Below are 18,736 nucleotides of genomic sequence, written 5' to 3'. Positions count from 1 at the left end.
ATGGAGACGGGGCAACGGAAGTGGTATGATTTTGGAATGGAAAATGATCTTCAAAAAAAACAACATCCCTAGAAACAAAAGTCTTATTGTGTTTTATATCAAACAATTTATAACCCTTTTGACCATAAGGATACCCAAGAAAAATGCATTGGATTGCACGGGGGTCGAATTTAGAGGGCCTTTGGGCGTGTGTAGAAGCAAAACATAAACTACCGAAAACCTTTAAATGGGAATAGTTAGGTGCTTTGTGAAACAGTTTTTCGTAAGGTGTTTTACCTTGGAGAAGTGGAGTGGGTGTTCTGTTGATGAGGTAGGCTGAGGTTAAGATTGCATCCCCCCAAAAACGTTTTGGCAAACAAGCTTGAAAGAGCAAAGCCCGAGTAACGTTGAGCAAATGCCGGTGTTTACGTTCGGCAACACCATTTTGTTGTGGTGTGTTGACACAACTAGATTGATGTATGATGCCTTTGAGAGCATAAAATTGCTCAAGCTTAAACTCAGGGCCATTGTCACTTCGTATGATTTGAACTCTGGTATTGAATTGAGTCTCAATCATTTGAATGAATCCGACTAAAATGTCTTTTGTGTCAGATTTATGTTTCATCAAATAAACCCAAGTGCTTCTAGTGTAGTCATCTACGATGGTAAGGAAATACTTGGCACCTGAAATAGAAGCAACTTGATAACCACCCCAAATATCAATATGCAATAATTCAAAACATGATTTGGTAGAAATAGAGCTCAAAGGAAAGGGTGATCTTGTTTGTTTGGCCAATGGGCAAATTAAACATTTTTCCAAATCACAAGCCTTATTGTTAAATAAAGGTAATAACGAAGTGACTTTATGAGATGGGTGTCCTAGGCGTTGGTGCCAAAGCTTTGGTGAGACGGTTTGAATATTGTTGCATGTTCCTTTCTTTGATGGGTCGAGGTAGTAAAGTCCATCCCTTTCAGTTCCTGTCCCAATCATCTTCCCCGAGCGAAGGTCCTGAATGACACAAAATTGGGTGAAGATAATGGTGACATATAAGGAATCATAGGCTAGTTTACTGATAGATATTATATTCAACCTAAAGAACGGCACACATAGGACATTTTCAAGGATAAGATTATGAGAGAAAACAACTTGTCCAATGTGAGTGACTTTGGCAACGGAACCATTTGGCAGTTCAACTGTATGATTTTCAACAGCTCGTGAGTGTGTAAGGAGACTAGGACTGCAAACTATGTGATCCGTGGCACCACTGTCCAGGATCCAAATACTTTTGGTTCCTTTACATGAAAAAGAGAAGGCTTTACCTGAAAGTTCTTCATGACTAGGAAGATTACTGACTTGATTGGCAAATGATGATTTGTTCTTGTTCAACATCTGAAGGATTTGCTTGCAGTCCTCCTGAGAGAACGGGAAATTAGGCACTGTCTCTTGCTTGTTACTTTGTGAAACTTGATTCCCCTTTGAAGAAAAGAGACGATTGGATTCGGTCTCTGTGGCTGCTTTCCGTTTTCGACAGAAATCGAAGGTGTGGCCTTTCCATCCGCAAAAAGTGCACTTGAGATGTGCACGACAATTTTTGGTGATGTGGTTGGTTTTATTGCACTTTCCACATCGCATCTCCTTGTCTTCAGGTGTAGGTTCTCGCGACAGATTCTTCACTGCAAAGACATCAGTTTCTAGTTGTGTGCTTTTCCCATTGGAAACCTCTGCCTGGCGTTCATGTCGAAGGACCAACGCATATGCCTTGTTCACCGTAGGCAGTGGTTCGAGAAGAAGAGTATTGCTTCGAACCGTAGCATACGATTCGTTCAGTCCCATAAGGAACTTCATGGTTTTCTGAGTTTCAACATATGAGTTCATCTCATTCTTTGTTCCACAACTGCATGCTGGAATGGAACACAAAGTATCACGTTCATCCCATAAACTTTTAAGTTTAGTGAAGTAAGAACTTACACTCATATTGCTTTGGACGCAATCATGGATCTCGTTCTCAACATGGAACAGCTGAACTATATTCACATGTGAGAACCTCTCCTGCAGATCGGCCCACATTTGTCGAGCATCCTTGTAGTTGATGACACTCCCTGAAATCTCCTTTGACATGGAGCCTAGTAGCCATGTCTTGACCAAGTTGTTGCAGCGATTCCATTGATGCAACTCCTCAAAATTATCCTCACTTGGTTTGTTGATCGTTCCATCAACAAAACCAAGTTTGTTCTTGACCGTTAAGGCCATACTCATGGATTGAACCCATGTGTTGTAGTTGTCTTCCACCAATGGTTGTGGTACGAGGATTGCACCAGGTTGATCCGAGTGGTGGAGATAGAGCGGGTGGTTGGGATTTTCCCATTTTGAATGAGAGGCCATGCCTAGAATGGTTGACCTCGTGGCTGCTTTAGAGCTGTGTTTTGTGGTTTTTCCCAGATCACAGTTCTGATACCATATTGAATTTTGATGTATATTTGATTGATGAAACAATTACAAGATGAAACATATATATAGGGAAGAAAAAGATCATAAGCCTAATTTTGCCTAACTTACCTATCTTGCTTGACTAACCTAACTTGCCTAACTTTGAACAAGAAAGTTGACTAGCCTAATTTCACCATTATTCCAACATGTTTATTTCATGCATTTTAACATCTTTGGACCTTAGCCTCCTCCATTTATTAATTCAGTTGTCATTTCATTAAGACGAAAGTAACTCATCCATAATGAGTTCAAGCTCTATGATTTGAATATGGTATTGTGTATTGTTATCACAAATGCATTCTTACCATGAACAACCATGCTATAACAAACTCATTGGTTGTCTTTGTTTACCAAATAATCTATATCGCATCTTCTGCAAATGTACAAAAGAACTGTACAAGACCCCCACACTCTCGGCGTCTTATTCTTTTCAAACGAATCGGCAGTTGGCTTCATTCATGGCTAACATGGTCACTGCGCGCCAGATTCTTTATGATGCTTGTCATAATAGTAATTTACTGCCTTCTTTGCTAGTACCAATTAACAGCCTGAAACTGTTTCTTTTTAGCCTTAACACAAATCTCTAATTGACAATATTATCATATTCTTGTAATAACATCATTTAGATGACAACATTAATTATATCCATTTTGTGCAAATAGAACACTAAATCAAAACACCGCTTCAAAACAATATTGCAGTTGCTTTAATTTGTTCATATCTCTTCATTTTACCAACTACTATCGGTAATCGTTTGGCATGGAATTCTTGTCCAAAACACCTAAACAATTCCCAGGTTTTGATCTTGGAAAGCAACTTGCAAACCCATCAAGAACCCTGAGCGGTTTCTAAGTTCCTTCATCAACGCAAATATGCCTCGCATATTTATAGGAACTTCTCATTTATAGATAATACAGATAGTAAACTAATTTAAAAAACCACATGTTCTTATCCACATTTTAATAGCGATGTCTATTTTTCCAAAAGAAGGAATTGAAAACACCGATAATTAGTTATTTAAATTGAATTGCATATGGTCGACATGTATTTCATAGAAACATGCATGTATCCTAGAATCATACTTGTTCTAGATTAATGCATAAATTATAAGGAAAACTAATGAAAAGGGCTTGAAAACTTTGAGTTTTAATGATAAGGACAAAATAAAGGGTAAAATGAATAGTACCAGGATTGACTTTTTAGTGTAAAAGTGTGGTTTTTCGTTAAAGTGAACAATACCGGGTGTTTTTTGTTAAAGTTCCCTAAATTATAACTTTATAATCCTAGATTATAATGCATAATCCTCGTGGCCTGTGTATATGTATGTAATTTTTCCAGAAGATAGTGCATGCACAAAATGAAAAAGGAACTATTATGCATAAACCAAATGCAGTTCAACGCCCTAATTAATTTTGTAATGTATCATCGTACCTTACGACATCAAAGAATAATTAGCAATCACATACTATTGTCAACCCAATTTCATATCATGCAATTCTAACTACCAAATTCACAAGACTTATTTTGCAGTATGATATTTATCATCAATAATTCCCAGAACGATCTTTTGTTGTTTTGTATACTATATATACAATCTACAACCCATCATCTAGCTCAATGATCAAATTAAATATTTCTATTGAAATTGGGAAGATTCATGTCTCAGTTTCATCATTAGATGTAGTGATCTTCCTTCTTGAAGAAGGCTAGGGTTTACGTCTAACACAACATATTCTATTTCCAATATCTAGCCACTGCTTTATGAGAATTGTCATATTTTCTAATTATTGCATAAGTAGATTCTGTCTTTAGATTGTTGGAGCAATATTAGAAAATATGAAAATAACACAAGAATTCCAATAATAATAATCCTAAAGAAATTCACAACATCAATTATATATGAAATTAATATAAACAACTAGGGAGAAAGTTAGAAAAACTGACAAACTTGGAGATTGAGGCCTGCATAAATGCAATGTCCTAAAGATAGAATTTCACCCCTACTCTTGTGCTAGTAGTTCGATATATGCGTCCGTCTTCTAGGATTCAACAATCTATAATCCGATGTCAAAGTACTTCAATCCTCGGACTTTGACGAACATTATATATTCAGTACTCTCAAGACACAACTCGGAATTTGACAAACGAAGAATGAGAGAAATAAAGTGGGGATACCCTATTTCTCAAGAGTAAAAATTCTCTAATTTTCTTATCTTAATGATGATGGTTTCATGAGTTTATATAGCACCCAATTAGTACTTCTGGTTAAAGATATGTAACTTTTCATCTATTATAAGTATACATCATTTGACAAGGGAATGTACCTAAATCACATAACCTTTCTAAGAAATATGGTTAACACTATTTTTCATTCAATTATTAAAATTATATATTACAATATTTTATATTATAATATATAATTTTCAACAGAAAAGAGCAAAACAAGGAGAAGAGAACGAAGGCGAGGCTGTGGATAAAACAGGAAGACATATAGACTTCCTTGGTACAACTTCTTAACTCTCAATCTTTTTCCTCCTATCATACTAATATTTTTGGTTTGTATATCTTTAGATTAATTCAAAAGGTTGTCTATGTTCCTCCTGTCCATGAGTTTATTTTAATTAATTTGGTACAAATTTTTATTTTTGGTTTTTGGGTAATTAAAAGTTTGAAGCTTTGTTATTTGTATAATTAGTTTTGAAGTTGGTTTCACATGGAAAATACGAAAGAAGAAGGAAGATAAATAGCGGAAGAGGAGGGAAGACAAATAATGTTGAGTCATCCTTTTCTGTTTTGGGTTACATATCTTCGTCCCTTTTTGATTTTGCTACTGTCCATTTTTTCAGAATATAGGGAGAATCAAATGTATATACTTTAATGCATAATGTTGAAATGAGTGAAAATGAGTCACTAGCTGTATGTCAATTTGAGTTGCTCTCTGAATTGTTATGTTTACTCGATGATGCAGAAAATTGTTGAGTGTATGAAGTAAGTTGCGAAACTTGACCTTGAGCTGACTGTAGAGGAGAGGGGAATCTTCTTTCTGTGGGATACAAAAATGCCATAGGTGCTCGACAGCCTTCTTGGCTCATCATGTCTTCCATTCAGAGAAAGGAAATGTCTAACTGGAATGAGCAAATGTCAAACTGATCAAGGGTTACCCGTGAAGGTAGAGGAAATCTCAAACATTTGCGAGGCCGCTGTTTTTTACAACAAGATGTGAGTCACATTTTTCCCTAATGATCTACTCCAATGAATTTGATCTGTTGTGCTTATTTAATTGTATGCATGGAATATATTCCAAAAGAGAAAAATTGCATATAGGTTTGAAGAAATTGGGTTCATTGTAATAAATTTGAAGAAAATGGGTTCATTGCCATTTCGTTGTCAGATAGTCATTTCCAAAGTTGTTTTTTTTTTTCGTTGTTGCTTCTTAATATAAATGCAGAATAAACAAGAAGGAAGAGGGAAAGTTTTGATTCATCATTTTTCTTCTGAGTAAGTTTGTTTGATCATTTTCCTACGGTTTAGTCTCTCCTCCCGAAGAAATTCGAAACCATATTTTACGTACAACGTTTTCAAGAAATTCACAGATGAGATAAAAATGGACATAGTAGTACAAAACTTAGGTCAACTGGCCTCGATCCTTTGGATTCCCTCATGATCTTCGCCGAAATCAACAGAGCCATTTTTTATGTGCGCCGCTTATATTTTTGGTTTTATGCAGTATTCTCTCTTTCTATTAATATCCACACAATTATGATTGATTTTTCAGATATCCAAAATGCAGGAACAAAGAAAAAAGAAGGAAGACAGGAAAGTCCTCTTCATGTTAGTTTTCTTTTGCAGGAAAACCCATTTCATGTTAGTTTCCTTTTGCTTTATCTTATTTCTTTCAGCAAATGCAAAATCGTATAAGATTAGGTGCTCTGTGTAATAGCCAAGTTATTAATCCAGCCATTACTTTTAATCTCCAATAGTCACAATTAATTTTAACCTAAACGAGCTCTCTTTAAGGTTCCTCTCAACAAAACTTCCTGGGATTGTATTCAAAATCAATAATGAATGCAATTCATCCAGTGAAACTTAAAAGTAATGGCAACGTGGCTATTATATCCGAAATCAAATCTCATATGAGATTGCATTTAGTTCTGCAATGGTTGTACATTTTTCTTCATGATTTTGGCCAAAAGGTTGTTTGTTATCACGGTACCAAAAAATAAAAATAAAAACCAAACTGCCTGCTTTTAGTTTGATGGACTACCAATACTCTTATCTACCTTTGCAATTGCATCTTTGTTGCGAATCTAATCTGATTTTTATTCTTCTCTTTTGCAGTTTATTGATATAGGCTAACAATGACCAATCTCCATTGCGACAAACAAACATTTTGCATTTTTTAGAAGAAAAAAAAGTGTTGTACGAGTAATCAATAGAGACAAAAGCGACAATTAATAAATGAATCACAATGACTACAAGGTTCAACCCGTGGCCTTGCCTATTATCAAACCGAGTTGAACACAGAAAATGTATATGTACAAGATCTATAGGGGCGCGTAGTGTCCGTCAGAGACAAAAACAACAATTAATAAATGAATCGCAGTGACTACAAGGTTCAACCCGTGGCCTTACCTATTATCAAACCCAATTGAACACAAAAAATGTATATGCACAAGTAGCGCCCATCAGAGACAAAAGCGACAATTAATAAATGAATCGCATTAACTATAAGGTTCAACCTGTCGCCTTGCCTATTATCAAACCCTGTTGAACACAAAAAAGGTAAACGTACAAGATCTATAGGGGCGCATAGCACCCATGATTAAAAAAAAGCCTTGTCGCGAGTGTAGGAAGGCTAGTTATATTATTAACCCTACAAACTAATGAAATTATTTTAACATGTTTATAGATAAAATTGTTATCTTTCCTGACCGTAAAATAATTTTTTTTTTTTTTCAAACCCTCATAGCCAAAAATCATATCATTACCCTAATTTTTTCTTCCAGGTTTTTTTTTGCAAAAGAAAAAAAAAATTGGTTGTTGTGTGTGTGTGTGTGTGTGTTTTTTTTTTTTTTTATAATTTTTTTGAACAACGATATTATTTATACTAAGAGAGTGGGACATTGGGCTAAGCCTCATAATAGGTTAACAATAATGTGGTTCAAGTTCGTCTTTAGCGAAAATCGAACTTAAGACCTCTCACTTACAAGTGAAGAGGATTATTGATAGGATTTTTAGTACCTTCGCAAATAGGGTTAAAATCACTGAAAATACTTGCAAGAATACAAGGTAATTGTAGTATAATCGCTCATGTAACATCGTTGTCCCCAAATATCATTTGACTAATTTGTAATTAAATCAACTCTTAATTAACTATTAAAACAAATTTTTATCAAAGATTTGAGATTTCTAAATTTAAAAAGATTAAATTAACAATAAAAGAAATCTGAAAGTTTGGAAATAATAACAGCAAAGAAGAAAACGTTTTTAAATTAAAATCAATTTAAAGAAAAACTAAGGTTTAGCCCTCACCGTCACAATCATATGCAATTCTATCAATTACTTATGAATTTCCACATACAAGCTTTGAAGGTTAGGTTTTCTTAAGCATATTTTCCTTGTGATGTTCAAGTGAAAACGTATATCTAACATGCAATCCGTCTGTGATGTTCAAATCAAATATAAACATGCAAGACTCATTAAGCTTCTGTTGACCCTAAAAACTACTAAGCCTACGTGGCGCGCAGGCCGAGTAATTAATAAGCTAACTACGTCCTTCAGTTGTGTGCAGGGCATGCCAACTCAACAGTCGAGCTCGGCCGGTGAGTAAAATTTGTTGATGTTGCGTTGGGCTAGCTGCTGACTTCTTAATTTTGCGACTGCGACTGAGGAAAGAACATGTCTCGGCCTTCAGGTTCTAGAGCCTGAAGACAAGACTGCTAGTTTTGCGAAGTTCACAAATCGTCGGCACCAGATTTGGTCATAGTGATTATATTCGTAAAAGTATAAGCACGCCGAATCGACACCAAACTATATGGTCACAAGTACTTAAAGCAAATGTGGGTCTTAATCGTAAACGTAGTTCGGCCGTCAGAATGCCGAACTCTAAATCCCACTTGTAAGTATCCAATCATAAAACAATTCGGCGTTCGATGCGCCGAGCCCAGTAATTTGTAACACCTCACTTCACTTAGAAGGCTAATGAGATGACCTTTACCAATAAGGATTCGAAAATCCTTCTCGACTGAGACTTGGATAGATAATCAGTCGGCCTCGATGCAGTATTGTTTATCCAAATTGAAAGTGCTCCGCGGTCGCCTGATTTTACGGCAACAGTGTTGTTTATCCAAACTGAAGATGTTTGCTGGTTGCCTTCACAGTGGTGTTTATCCAAACTGAAGATGTGTCGCGAAAAATAAAAATCTCAAGGTTGTTGAGAGGTTTCGCGTAGAGCGAGAGTTTGATCAAGGCAGTTTGTGTGTTGAGTTGGAGAGCTCTTCAGCTGCCATTGCACCTGTATTTATAGGACTGATGTATTTGCTTGGCATGGCCTAATCCTCAAGTAGAGTCCAATTTCGAACTCCCATGTGTTTGATATGACTTGATCTTCATAGGATTGTATTTGATCTTTGGTGACGTGGCTTTACCACATGCTTTCCTCCATCCACACGTAATCAAAGCCAAACACCTCATTTGACACTTCATTATTGCACAACACTTGAACCACATGCACATAACTAACCCGAGAAACATTCATTAGGATATAATCCCCCATATTGCATAATTCTCTAGTAAATGGCACGTTTGGAATTATCCCCTTGCAATTAAAAACTTCAAAAAGCTATCTATACTAGATGCATGCGATTTGACATCAAACTTTGAAAATAAATCCCCACAACCAGTCGAGCCTTATCTTTGATCTTCTAATCCGATAGCATTTTAATCTTTTGGACTCTTTAATTACCTCTGCAATTTTAGAAATAAATTTCAATAATTCCTCAGATAACATCATGATTATTAAAATCATAATAATATCTAGATAAATTATTAATCAATCATCTTAATCCTCTTCCAATCCAATGGCTCAAAATTTTACTCATTCTACAGCCTCGATTACTCGGGCCGATACTGTAAAATCAGGTCCAAACAGCTTCATGAAAACCCTTTGAAAAACCATGCAACCTTTAAGAGCGTGATGTTCACCTTAAGTGAACTTACAATTACTAATCACAAGAAGCCCTCCTCAATTTCACGATGATGTTCCAATAGAAATTGCATCCAATTACTTGTCTAAATATCCTAATGGTGATCAATCATTAAAATATATAGATAGTTTTAATCACGATGATTAAATAATTCAAAGCAAGCATGCATCCATTCATAAGCAAATTGATAAAATTACATATTCATGCTAAGGCTCATGGTCTAACCCTAGCAAATGAATTAGTTATGCATATTCATAATTAAAATCATAGAAATTATTATTAGAATAAATAAGAATGAAAACACCTTGAAATAGAAAATCTGAAAACCTTTGAAAAACACTAGCAATTCTTCTATCTCCAAAGTTGCATAAAAGAAAGTGTAAAATAAACTAGGGCCGACCATAACCCTTAAATCCCATCCTAGACATCGCACATTCCCTAAAACCAAGTCTTTTATTCCAACTAGGAAACTAAATAATAATAAGACATCTTAGAAAATAAAGTCCTAATTAAGCTAGGAAAACTGCCAAGTAACTGTTCAGCCACGTTTTAGCCTCAAATATCCTCTAAATCCAGCCCAAGATAGCTTGTTTTGAAGATCGGAACGTTCTGAACACCATCTCTTGAAGGCCACGAACCCATCAAACATCATCTTGGGCTCCAAAAACGTATTTCAAGCCCAAAAACATCACTTTCCAGCACTGCTCATCACTCATTTATTTTATTGCCAGAAAATCACCACTAGGTAGACAAATTCCAAATTTTGACACGATCAAGCCAAGTGACTCACGAGCATCCTTCAACTGGAATTACTTCAAAATTTGTCCATTTGACCACGTTTTGCTCTAGAGGAAATCGAAAATCCTATATTGAAAATACAATTCAAAGTATCAAAATTCTTTCAAAATATTAACCAAAATATACTAAGAATAGGATTAAATGTATAATATAAATTCTACTCATCAATTATCATTAGACCATAGTACAAAATGACAAAGGTTAAAAAAGCAAAAAAGAAAATGGTGTTTTACAGAGATTTAGGTACACAGAATCAAGTAAATGATGACAAAATGAAGAAGCTGCATGAATGAGAATAGAATTTCAAAGAGTTGTAGAGAGAGAATCTCTCATTTTACAACTTTGAATCCTAACCATTTATCTAATCAGCCTATGAGCTTTAGACATCTGGTAGCTCCATTTAACAAACTAAAACATAACAAATATTTTTCTACCTTGCATATAAGCCAAGGTATTAAACAGAAATCATTTCAAAATTTATAATTCAACAGTAGTGACGAAATAGTTATCCAGAAACAATTGTTAAAGGTATGAACAACCTATTCAGCAATGAAATCGTTTGAAGTTCGTCACCAAAAAACTTTAGCGACCATTTTATATTCTCTCTTTGTAAATTTTATTTTCAAAGTTTCAATAAGCAGATGCATAGCATGTTGACAATTCATAGTTATGAATTAAGATGGTTACTTGACAAAGTGGAACTTGAGCTTCATTTAAATACCGAACAATAGAATTTGAAAGAAGCTCGTAACACGATTAAGAATATTCCTCCTTGCACCCGAGGCCCTAGAGCAATACCAATATGCTGATAATGTGACTTGTTAAAATAAGCATTTAGAAGTGGTAATCACATACAAATTCCCTACAATCTGTTAAGTTTGTGACCGAACTTTTAACGTGGGACTAACACAAACATTCACTTGCCAAAATACATGAAGCACGAATCGCAATGAAATCAATTAACCAAAACCCATGCCTGGTTTGTTGCAAGAAAGCTACAGAACAAAGCAATGTGTGCGTGCACGGGGTTGGCATTTTTAAATCTCCAAAAAAGTACAATTCATTTGATACTTCAGGAGCCACAAAATCTTTGCTTGCAAAAGTCAGCCATAACGCGAGTACGATGGACAAGAAAATTGATCAGGTGTGACCAGTTGGAAAGAGTTAGAAATTTTGATGATGAGAACCGGAAGACTTGTTCAACCTTACTCCTGGCAAGTACCGGCAGACGAACTCTCGAGCCAGTGCTTGCAGATTTTCACCATCAATGATGAGTTCTTGATCCTCTGAGTTGAAGAGGCTTGACATTTCAGATGATGTATTTGGTGCTTGGAGAGGATCACAATGCATCAATATGTTGGAAGTTGGTACCATATCTGAGGACGATGACGATGTCACGTTAATATTGGACGAGGAATACTGAAGGCTTCTGGTGGGTGGAGGGATTTCGAGCTGAGGTGATTGTGGCGGCAGCGGAAAACGCTGCAAGGTGCCAAGACGGGCTTGAACATAGGCTAACTCTGCTTGCAAATTCACTACCTACCAACCATATATACGAGAGATTAAGTATAGTTTCTTCTTTCTTGGTAATTGTTACATAAATAGAAAATGCAAACGTTATTAGTATGAGATATATATATATATATATATATATATATATATATATATAGCTAGTCTATGCCATATAATAAGCAAAATTTGTTAATTTTTCTTTTCTAATTATATATGTAAAAACAGATATATGATGATATCAGCTCGGTCAAGGTGCAAAGGTTACATGTTTGATATATTTATATCTTAATTAGAATTGTGTGATACTGAAACATTGTCACGTGGTAACGATTATTTTTTTATGTTGCAACCCGTGATTGAATTGCTTAATAGCAAGAACCCGCTCAAAGTGACGAGATCATGTATGACTGAGTTTGGCAGGGGCCTTTGGACGACTAATCAGCTCGGCTTCTCTTTCTGAATCAGATTCACTTCCGACGTGGAGCACACTTGGCTCTACAGGTTATCCTTACAAAGATGTGCCACCGAACTGGTGAAGACTCATTACTATTCGCCGAAGGTTAAGGCTTTCTTAGAGAAGGCGGGATACAACTTCAGGCAGCTTTCATTTTTTTTAATATAATGGTTAGTACTATTATACAATGTATACACCAAAGCATAAATTCGTCATCCATCATTATTATAACACAAGAACAGGTTATATGACTGATATGTATATAAAGTATGCCTTTGCAGCTCTAATTTCATCACTTTCATGTGTAGTCAACCTTACCCAACAGTAGAGGTTTAAGGAATTCTACCAAACCCAAAAGCTAAAGATTACAAGGCTAGCTAGAAATGGCTTTGACTTGTGGAAACTAGAAATCTGATCTTTGTATTGTAGAATTTTTATATGGACAACTTGATACACACACACACTTGCATACCATTGGACATATATAGTTACCATATATAATATATAACATCTAACTAATACCCTTTCAGAAAAATTCTAATTAATACTTATACTCATCAAGCTGAATAAGACTTTATAGTATACCATTCCTACGTACAAGCAAAAGGTTATCACCACGTCAAAGCAAAATATATTATATATAATGCAAAAGAATCATGAAAATAGATACCATATTGTATGTGTGTGTGTGTGTGTGTGTATATATGTGTGTGTGTGTGTATATATATATATATCTCACACTAACAAATCAAGCCATTATTCTTTGTGATTAAGGAAGAAAGTGTAGGTATACAGTAAATCTTAAAACTCGCATAGTTCTGTTAGGGTAATAATAATCATCTTGCTGATATAATGCAAAACATATATATATATATATATATATATATATATAGATATATATATAATTAGGATACGAATAATATGAGAATGGTTAACAAAGTCGAAAATAGGTGTATTAAATATATCTCGAATCACTAAATATGTTTGCTTGGTAGCTCCGGCAAGCAACAAGAACCCCCAAAGTCATCCACCCAATACACCATAGCCACCACCTCTCTCTCTCTCTCTCTCTCTTTTCTATGGAAAAATTTAGAAGGTTAAAAAAAGTAGAAACTCATGTTTATATACATTACGAGTTTCTTAAACTTTGTATTGGAAAAGAAAGACCAATTAATACCACCAGAATAAAAACCTTTACAATTTCTTCATATATACTACGTAGATTAAATTTGCAAATAAAATAATGTGTCACCAATAAGAAATAAGCACGTTAATCAACACTAATAATTTAATCATCAACTTTCACATCATTTAGTTTTCGAAATTTAGTCTACCCATTTGGTCTTTCTAACATTACCCTATAACAAGTGCAAGTTAGCATGGATTTCAAGCAAATTTAATTGAAAATCTAAGACGAATAACACTTCCCAGAAAATAAAGCAAAACCTAGAAAACAAAAAAGTAAAAAATTGCCAGTGATTATACGCAGAAAACAAGCAACTCATGGCGAACGTTTGATATAGGATGGAATGGATGTCTCACAAACTTATGAAACACGCAGTCTTGATCTAGTAGTCTTACAAGTCGGAAGACTTGACAAACGTCTAAAATCACATCCACAGTCATCATACTTGTCAAAGAAATGACAGCTAGATGGAAATACACACCAGGCGCATGCTAGTACAAATATTCACTAACCTGAACTCGACAGAGAACTAGCAATTGCCAATTTTCCACAAAAGAAAAGTACTGCTAGTAGCATTACTCTTTAATTATTTTGTTTTTGATACTCCAAACCAGATATTCACTTTAGACCTCAATACTAGTTGTAGGCTATTAAGAGTATCCGGTGTACACCGTTGACATAATTATGTTTAGCAAATGTGTTACAATTCTAGCTTTGTGCTCGTGGCTAGGTGAACTAGAAGTTAAATTGCAGGCAATAGATCTCAAGAAAATCAGTGATAACTGATAAGTTAGCTCGTTCTAACCAGTTTCTTGAAAAACCTATAATTTAAATTAAAATTGATCTACGTAAGAAGCATGAAAAATTAAACTCAGAAAATGGTCAATAAATTTGAGCTTAAAGGGGTCAAAGAAATTAAAGAAACAAGTCAAGGATTTGAGTGCGTAATTAGGTGATTATAGTTAATAGGATCACCTGCTGTTGGAGAGTGAAGATGTGAGAAACACAGCCATAGACAGGGTCTCTAACCCTAGCAAGAGCCTCATAGCTAAGGGTGACGACAGCATCGAGCCGCTTGTGTGGTGGTATGCGCAACAGAAGCTTTGAGGCGTTGCTCGCACCAAACACTTTGTGCACCGCAGCAAAGTGCGCCGTGCCTTGCTCTGCGTCGAAGTACGGCGCAAATATGCACCCTTTTATGCACTTTCTCCTCAGGAACTTGCAAGCACCACAAGGACCGCCTCCTCCTCCATTATTGTTGTTTCCATTTGATGACGATTCACTCATTTCTCCTCTCTCTCTCTCTCTCTCTCTCTCTCTCTCTCTCTCTCTCTCGCTATAGATTAATTAGCTGCTCTTCTTCTCAGGCCAGTTTAATTAGTTTGTGGGGTCTGGGAGATAATATATAAAGAGGATGAGAGAGAGAGATGCAAGTATTCAGAAGAGAGTGACAGGGCGTTGGGTTTGATTTCTATATTCATTTATTGATAGAAACTGTGGAAGCTTTGGTGGTGGCTGGTGGGTCACTAGAGAGGACTGGTGGTTCCATTTTTATTTGGATAATGCTTGCATTCTCTATGGGAGATGAGTTCATTTCATTAATTGCAAATAACGTATGTACTTTTATCGTAAAAATTTTATAATCAGAACCGTTCAATTTCTTAATTTTAGTTTGAAGATCATTCTTACAAAAAATTCCTACGAAAAATTATGCGAATCGCATATTGTTTAGTCATCTAAATGTGTGAAATAAATCAACGGTTCATTATGAATATGCTACTTGGGTATCTATACTGTTAGTTTATTTAATACATTTGGATGACTCAGTGATATCTAAATCGAATGATTTTTTGTCGAGATGGTCTTCAAATGAAGATTAAGTGATTGAATGGTTCCGATTATATTTTTACGATAAAAATACGTTATTTGTAAGTGAGAAAGTAAGCTCATCTCCGATTCAAGCATTATCCTTTTAATTTTCAACAGTTGTATTTTTGTTACGCAGCCAAGTAAAACAAAACAAACACAACTGTCACGTTAATATTTTGTATGATGAGTTAGTGATGATATAAGCCAGAGCCAGTAACATATTCATATCAGAAGTTTCCAAAAACACATTGTAGGTAACTTAATACTGCATAAATCACCTATTAAACTTGTTTTAGCATATAATTTCACTATCCAAACAACTTATCACAGGTACCAAAGTCTGGCAAAGTGGAAATGATCACTTTGAAGATAAACATCCACTAGCTACTGATATCCAATTGTCCATATTTAAATATGTTTATAGGGACAGATGACTGTGGGGTCAAAATTTCTAAGAACAATGTAACTACAATTTTGTCATCTAAGAACAAAGTAAATGTGATAAATAATTACTCATTTCTGATTTTTTAACATAGTTTAGTCATCTGAGAACAAAGTAAATTTGGTCATCTGAGTGACAAATAGCTACTCAATTTTCAATTTTAATGATCTTTTTTCTCATTTAAATCTTCGAAAGAAAGCATTCGAAAGAAAAGGATCGATCAAACTAAGCCTAAAACTCACAAATTTGAGTTGATTAGTGCCTGACATGAGCTTAAGCATAATACGATCGAACATGCCACAACACAACAAGATTATCAGCGTAATTTTCTTAACTAGCGCGACCTAGTCAGAATACTTGACCTTAGGATGAGGGGATTGTTATCATTATATATGTTAGCTATAAATATGATATCCTTATATTACTAGAGTCCCACTTTTTCAAACTTGGCTTGAATGACTTGCAATCGGACATACTTCAGCGCTAAAATTAAGTAATACATTGAATATAAGCATGCTTTAATTTAGATAATATTCAGAGTGGCATATATTCAATACTCACACGTGTTTATTTTGGTGAGTGAGAGAGAGGGATAGAGGGTGGTGCGTTCGTTTGTGCGAGTGGAGGTGGGAGGAGGGGCTTGATATATATATTTTTGGTTCAAACTTTAAAATCACGTCAAGCAGAGAAGAAGTGGAGTAGTTTGCGTTAAGCAAACAAACAAGGCGGTTATCAGCTTAGCTAGTTGCATAAGTTTAAATACTGTATTCAGACATGATGTGAAGGTCTCTACCATTCACCTTACGAGTTGTATTACTATTCTACTAGTGCACCTGTATACGTGGTCCATGTATATTTTGACAACTGAAAGGAGTTGCTCATATCAACCCTACGAGATGAGATGACTACTAGATATCATCATCAAGAATATTATATGTATCACATTTTGGTTAAAATTGCTTACTAGTAGGTAGTATTCCTCACGGTTTTGTAAAAGATATGGTAAATCTTGAATGTATTACAGAATCGTTCATTGCACTGGAAGACCAATAAAATGAGAACAGTGGTACCAAAATACGTCAATATAGAATATTTTCAACAAACTAGCGAGTTAAGTCATTTTTTACTCAAAATGTTCCCACAAACTTTTGATCCATGAGTCAAATTTAGCATTATGAACGGTGGCTATTAGAAAAAATGGCTTTAGTCAAATCTTTGTTCTCAATCCCTTATGAGGATGCGAAGGAATAATGTCTCACGATAGAAGTTTAATAAAAATTGCAGGTGTTTATAAAAAGTTGGGTAACTTTCTATATTGTCAATAATTTTATGGTGAAAACTCAACTTTCATGGTAACAAAGCCAGATTGTCCTGGATGTAAAGCCAAATGGTCATATGTGCTTCATGTCACCTAATTTGTGTTGTATACATATTAGACTTGAAAATTCGATATACTTGAGGATGTGATCAAATGTCTCAGATTGAAAGTTTACCAAACTTTGTATGTGATTATATAGGGTGAAAGTACTCTTCGTGTTGTCCATTAATTAGTTTTATATGATGGAACTTCAACTTTCTTCAACCCACTTACTAATAACCCTTCAACTCATTTGAAACGCAATCACATATAGCTTCAAACCCAATTCTCAGTTGAAGGAATAATTGAGATTCCACCATAATTAGTAATATTGGAGTAATTCAAATATTTATAAACATATGTAAGGTTTCTTCTTTTCTCGTTGTAAGATTCAATCTCAACACGTTCCCTCACGTGTGTGCGATGAATTTTATAGCCTAATACGTGGGCTGTTGGACTCCACAGATTGACCAACCTGCTCCACTATTATTAATAAAGTATACGAGTTGGTGTGTGAGATTGTGACTCTTGTAATAAGATTAGAGGCTTGGGTTAGATAGTTAGTTAAGCTTGTAATGTAAAAGTATAAATACTCAAATTCCTTGTATTTCTTAACATTATGAAATCTAATCAAGAACATTCGTTCTTTCCTTCTTCTTGTCTTTAAGCTACTTTCTCTCTAGTTTACAATATACATCATCATTCCATAAAGGTTTACATGGTATCAATCACCATTGTTGCCTACCCTTTATCTTCGATCCTTTCTTTGCTATTGCTTGACTTGATTCTATATTCGTCTTCAATAAATTTCACTTTTCGGCTTCTTGAATTCTCTTTGTCTTCTTGAAACTCTACAAATTCTATAGATCTTGCTCTGTCTTTAATCGTTTTTTTATTCTTCGATTCCTTTTCGCAAGGTGTTTGTTATAAATTCTCACTAAGATTTTAAGTTCTCTGCAAAGATGGTGACGATATCTGTTGGAACCAAATTTGTGCACCTAAGTGGAAGTGTGAGCAAGCCTAGGGCAGAGAGAGGGGAAGTGTGTGTCACGGCCAAAGGTTCTCCGACAGTCAAGTTAGTGAATGATTTAGGACTCAAGCAATGTGTAAGAGAATTGAAGTGTTTGGATTACGTTACCATAGAAGAACCCTAGGTGAGTGTATTTATACTGTGGGGAGAGATACATTTTTATGATATAATCCTTGTTCTAAGCCAAAAAAATCTTAGAGGATATCTAGAAGTAGATATTGCATCCTCTTATAAGTTATGATTGCTTACGACGAACTCCAATTCCTAGATTGTAGGAACTCCAAGACTTATAGGATCTGATTCTATCCATATCCGGATCAGATTGCAAGCCTAATGCCCCAGAGTAGAGTGATGGTGGCACTACTACTTAATCTAATACAACTCTGCCTGAAACTAGCGAGTCCATGATCAGACTT

The 18,736-nt window shown here is 35.2% G+C and overlaps 2 protein-coding genes and 1 long non-coding RNA gene across 4 annotated transcripts; 1 reads left to right on the top strand and 2 right to left on the bottom strand.

The window, feature by feature from the left end:
• Window positions 1–642: 642 nt before the first annotated feature.
• On the bottom strand, window positions 643–2,443 carry LOC126586581 (uncharacterized). The gene is made up of 2 exons (XM_050251466.1): window positions 1,300–2,443; window positions 643–988 (listed from the first exon to the last, which is right to left on the bottom strand). Exons 1-2 carry the CDS (start codon window positions 2,360–2,362, stop codon window positions 951–953), a joined length of 1,101 nt encoding a protein of 366 aa, XP_050107423.1. The 5' UTR covers window positions 2,363–2,443; the 3' UTR covers window positions 643–950.
• Window positions 2,444–5,726: 3,283 nt separating this feature from the next.
• On the top strand, window positions 5,727–6,910 carry LOC126584654 (uncharacterized). 2 transcript variants are annotated; one of them, XR_007610055.1, is made up of 3 exons: window positions 5,727–5,965; window positions 6,243–6,331; window positions 6,806–6,910. It is a non-coding gene; the product is annotated as an uncharacterized LOC126584654 (long non-coding RNA). The 2 variants fall into 2 exon arrangements; XR_007610057.1 differs by lacking the exon at window positions 6,806–6,910 and having other exon boundaries at window positions 6,243–6,439.
• Window positions 6,911–11,273: 4,363 nt separating this feature from the next.
• On the bottom strand, window positions 11,274–15,012 carry LOC126611073 (LOB domain-containing protein 19). Its single transcript, XM_050279256.1, has 2 exons — window positions 14,598–15,012; window positions 11,274–12,009 (listed from the first exon to the last, which is right to left on the bottom strand). Exons 1-2 carry the CDS (start codon window positions 14,907–14,909, stop codon window positions 11,635–11,637), a joined length of 687 nt encoding a protein of 228 aa, XP_050135213.1. The 5' UTR covers window positions 14,910–15,012; the 3' UTR covers window positions 11,274–11,634.
• Between the last annotated feature and the right edge of the window lie 3,724 nt (window positions 15,013–18,736).

Source organism: Malus sylvestris, chromosome 2 (assembly GCF_916048215.2).
Source record: "Malus sylvestris chromosome 2, drMalSylv7.2, whole genome shotgun sequence".
NCBI classification, from domain to species: domain Eukaryota; kingdom Viridiplantae; phylum Streptophyta; class Magnoliopsida; order Rosales; family Rosaceae; genus Malus; species Malus sylvestris.
This window is presented reverse-complemented; position numbering and strand designations above follow the sequence as displayed.

Coding starts and splice junctions, on each gene's coding strand:
- LOC126586581 (XM_050251466.1), bottom strand. CDS start 2,362: ATGGCCTCTCATTCAAAATGGGAAAATCCCAACCACCCGCTCTATCTC. Junction 989..1,299: donor TAGTCATGAAGAACTTTCAG/GTAAAGCCTTCT, acceptor TGTGTCATTCAG/GACCTTCGCTCGGGGAAGAT.
- LOC126611073 (XM_050279256.1), bottom strand. CDS start 14,909: ATGAGTGAATCGTCATCAAATGGAAACAACAATAATGGAGGAGGAGGC. Junction 12,010..14,597: donor TCTTCACTCTCCAACAGCAG/GTGATCCTATTA, acceptor TATGGTTGGTAG/GTAGTGAATTTGCAAGCAGA.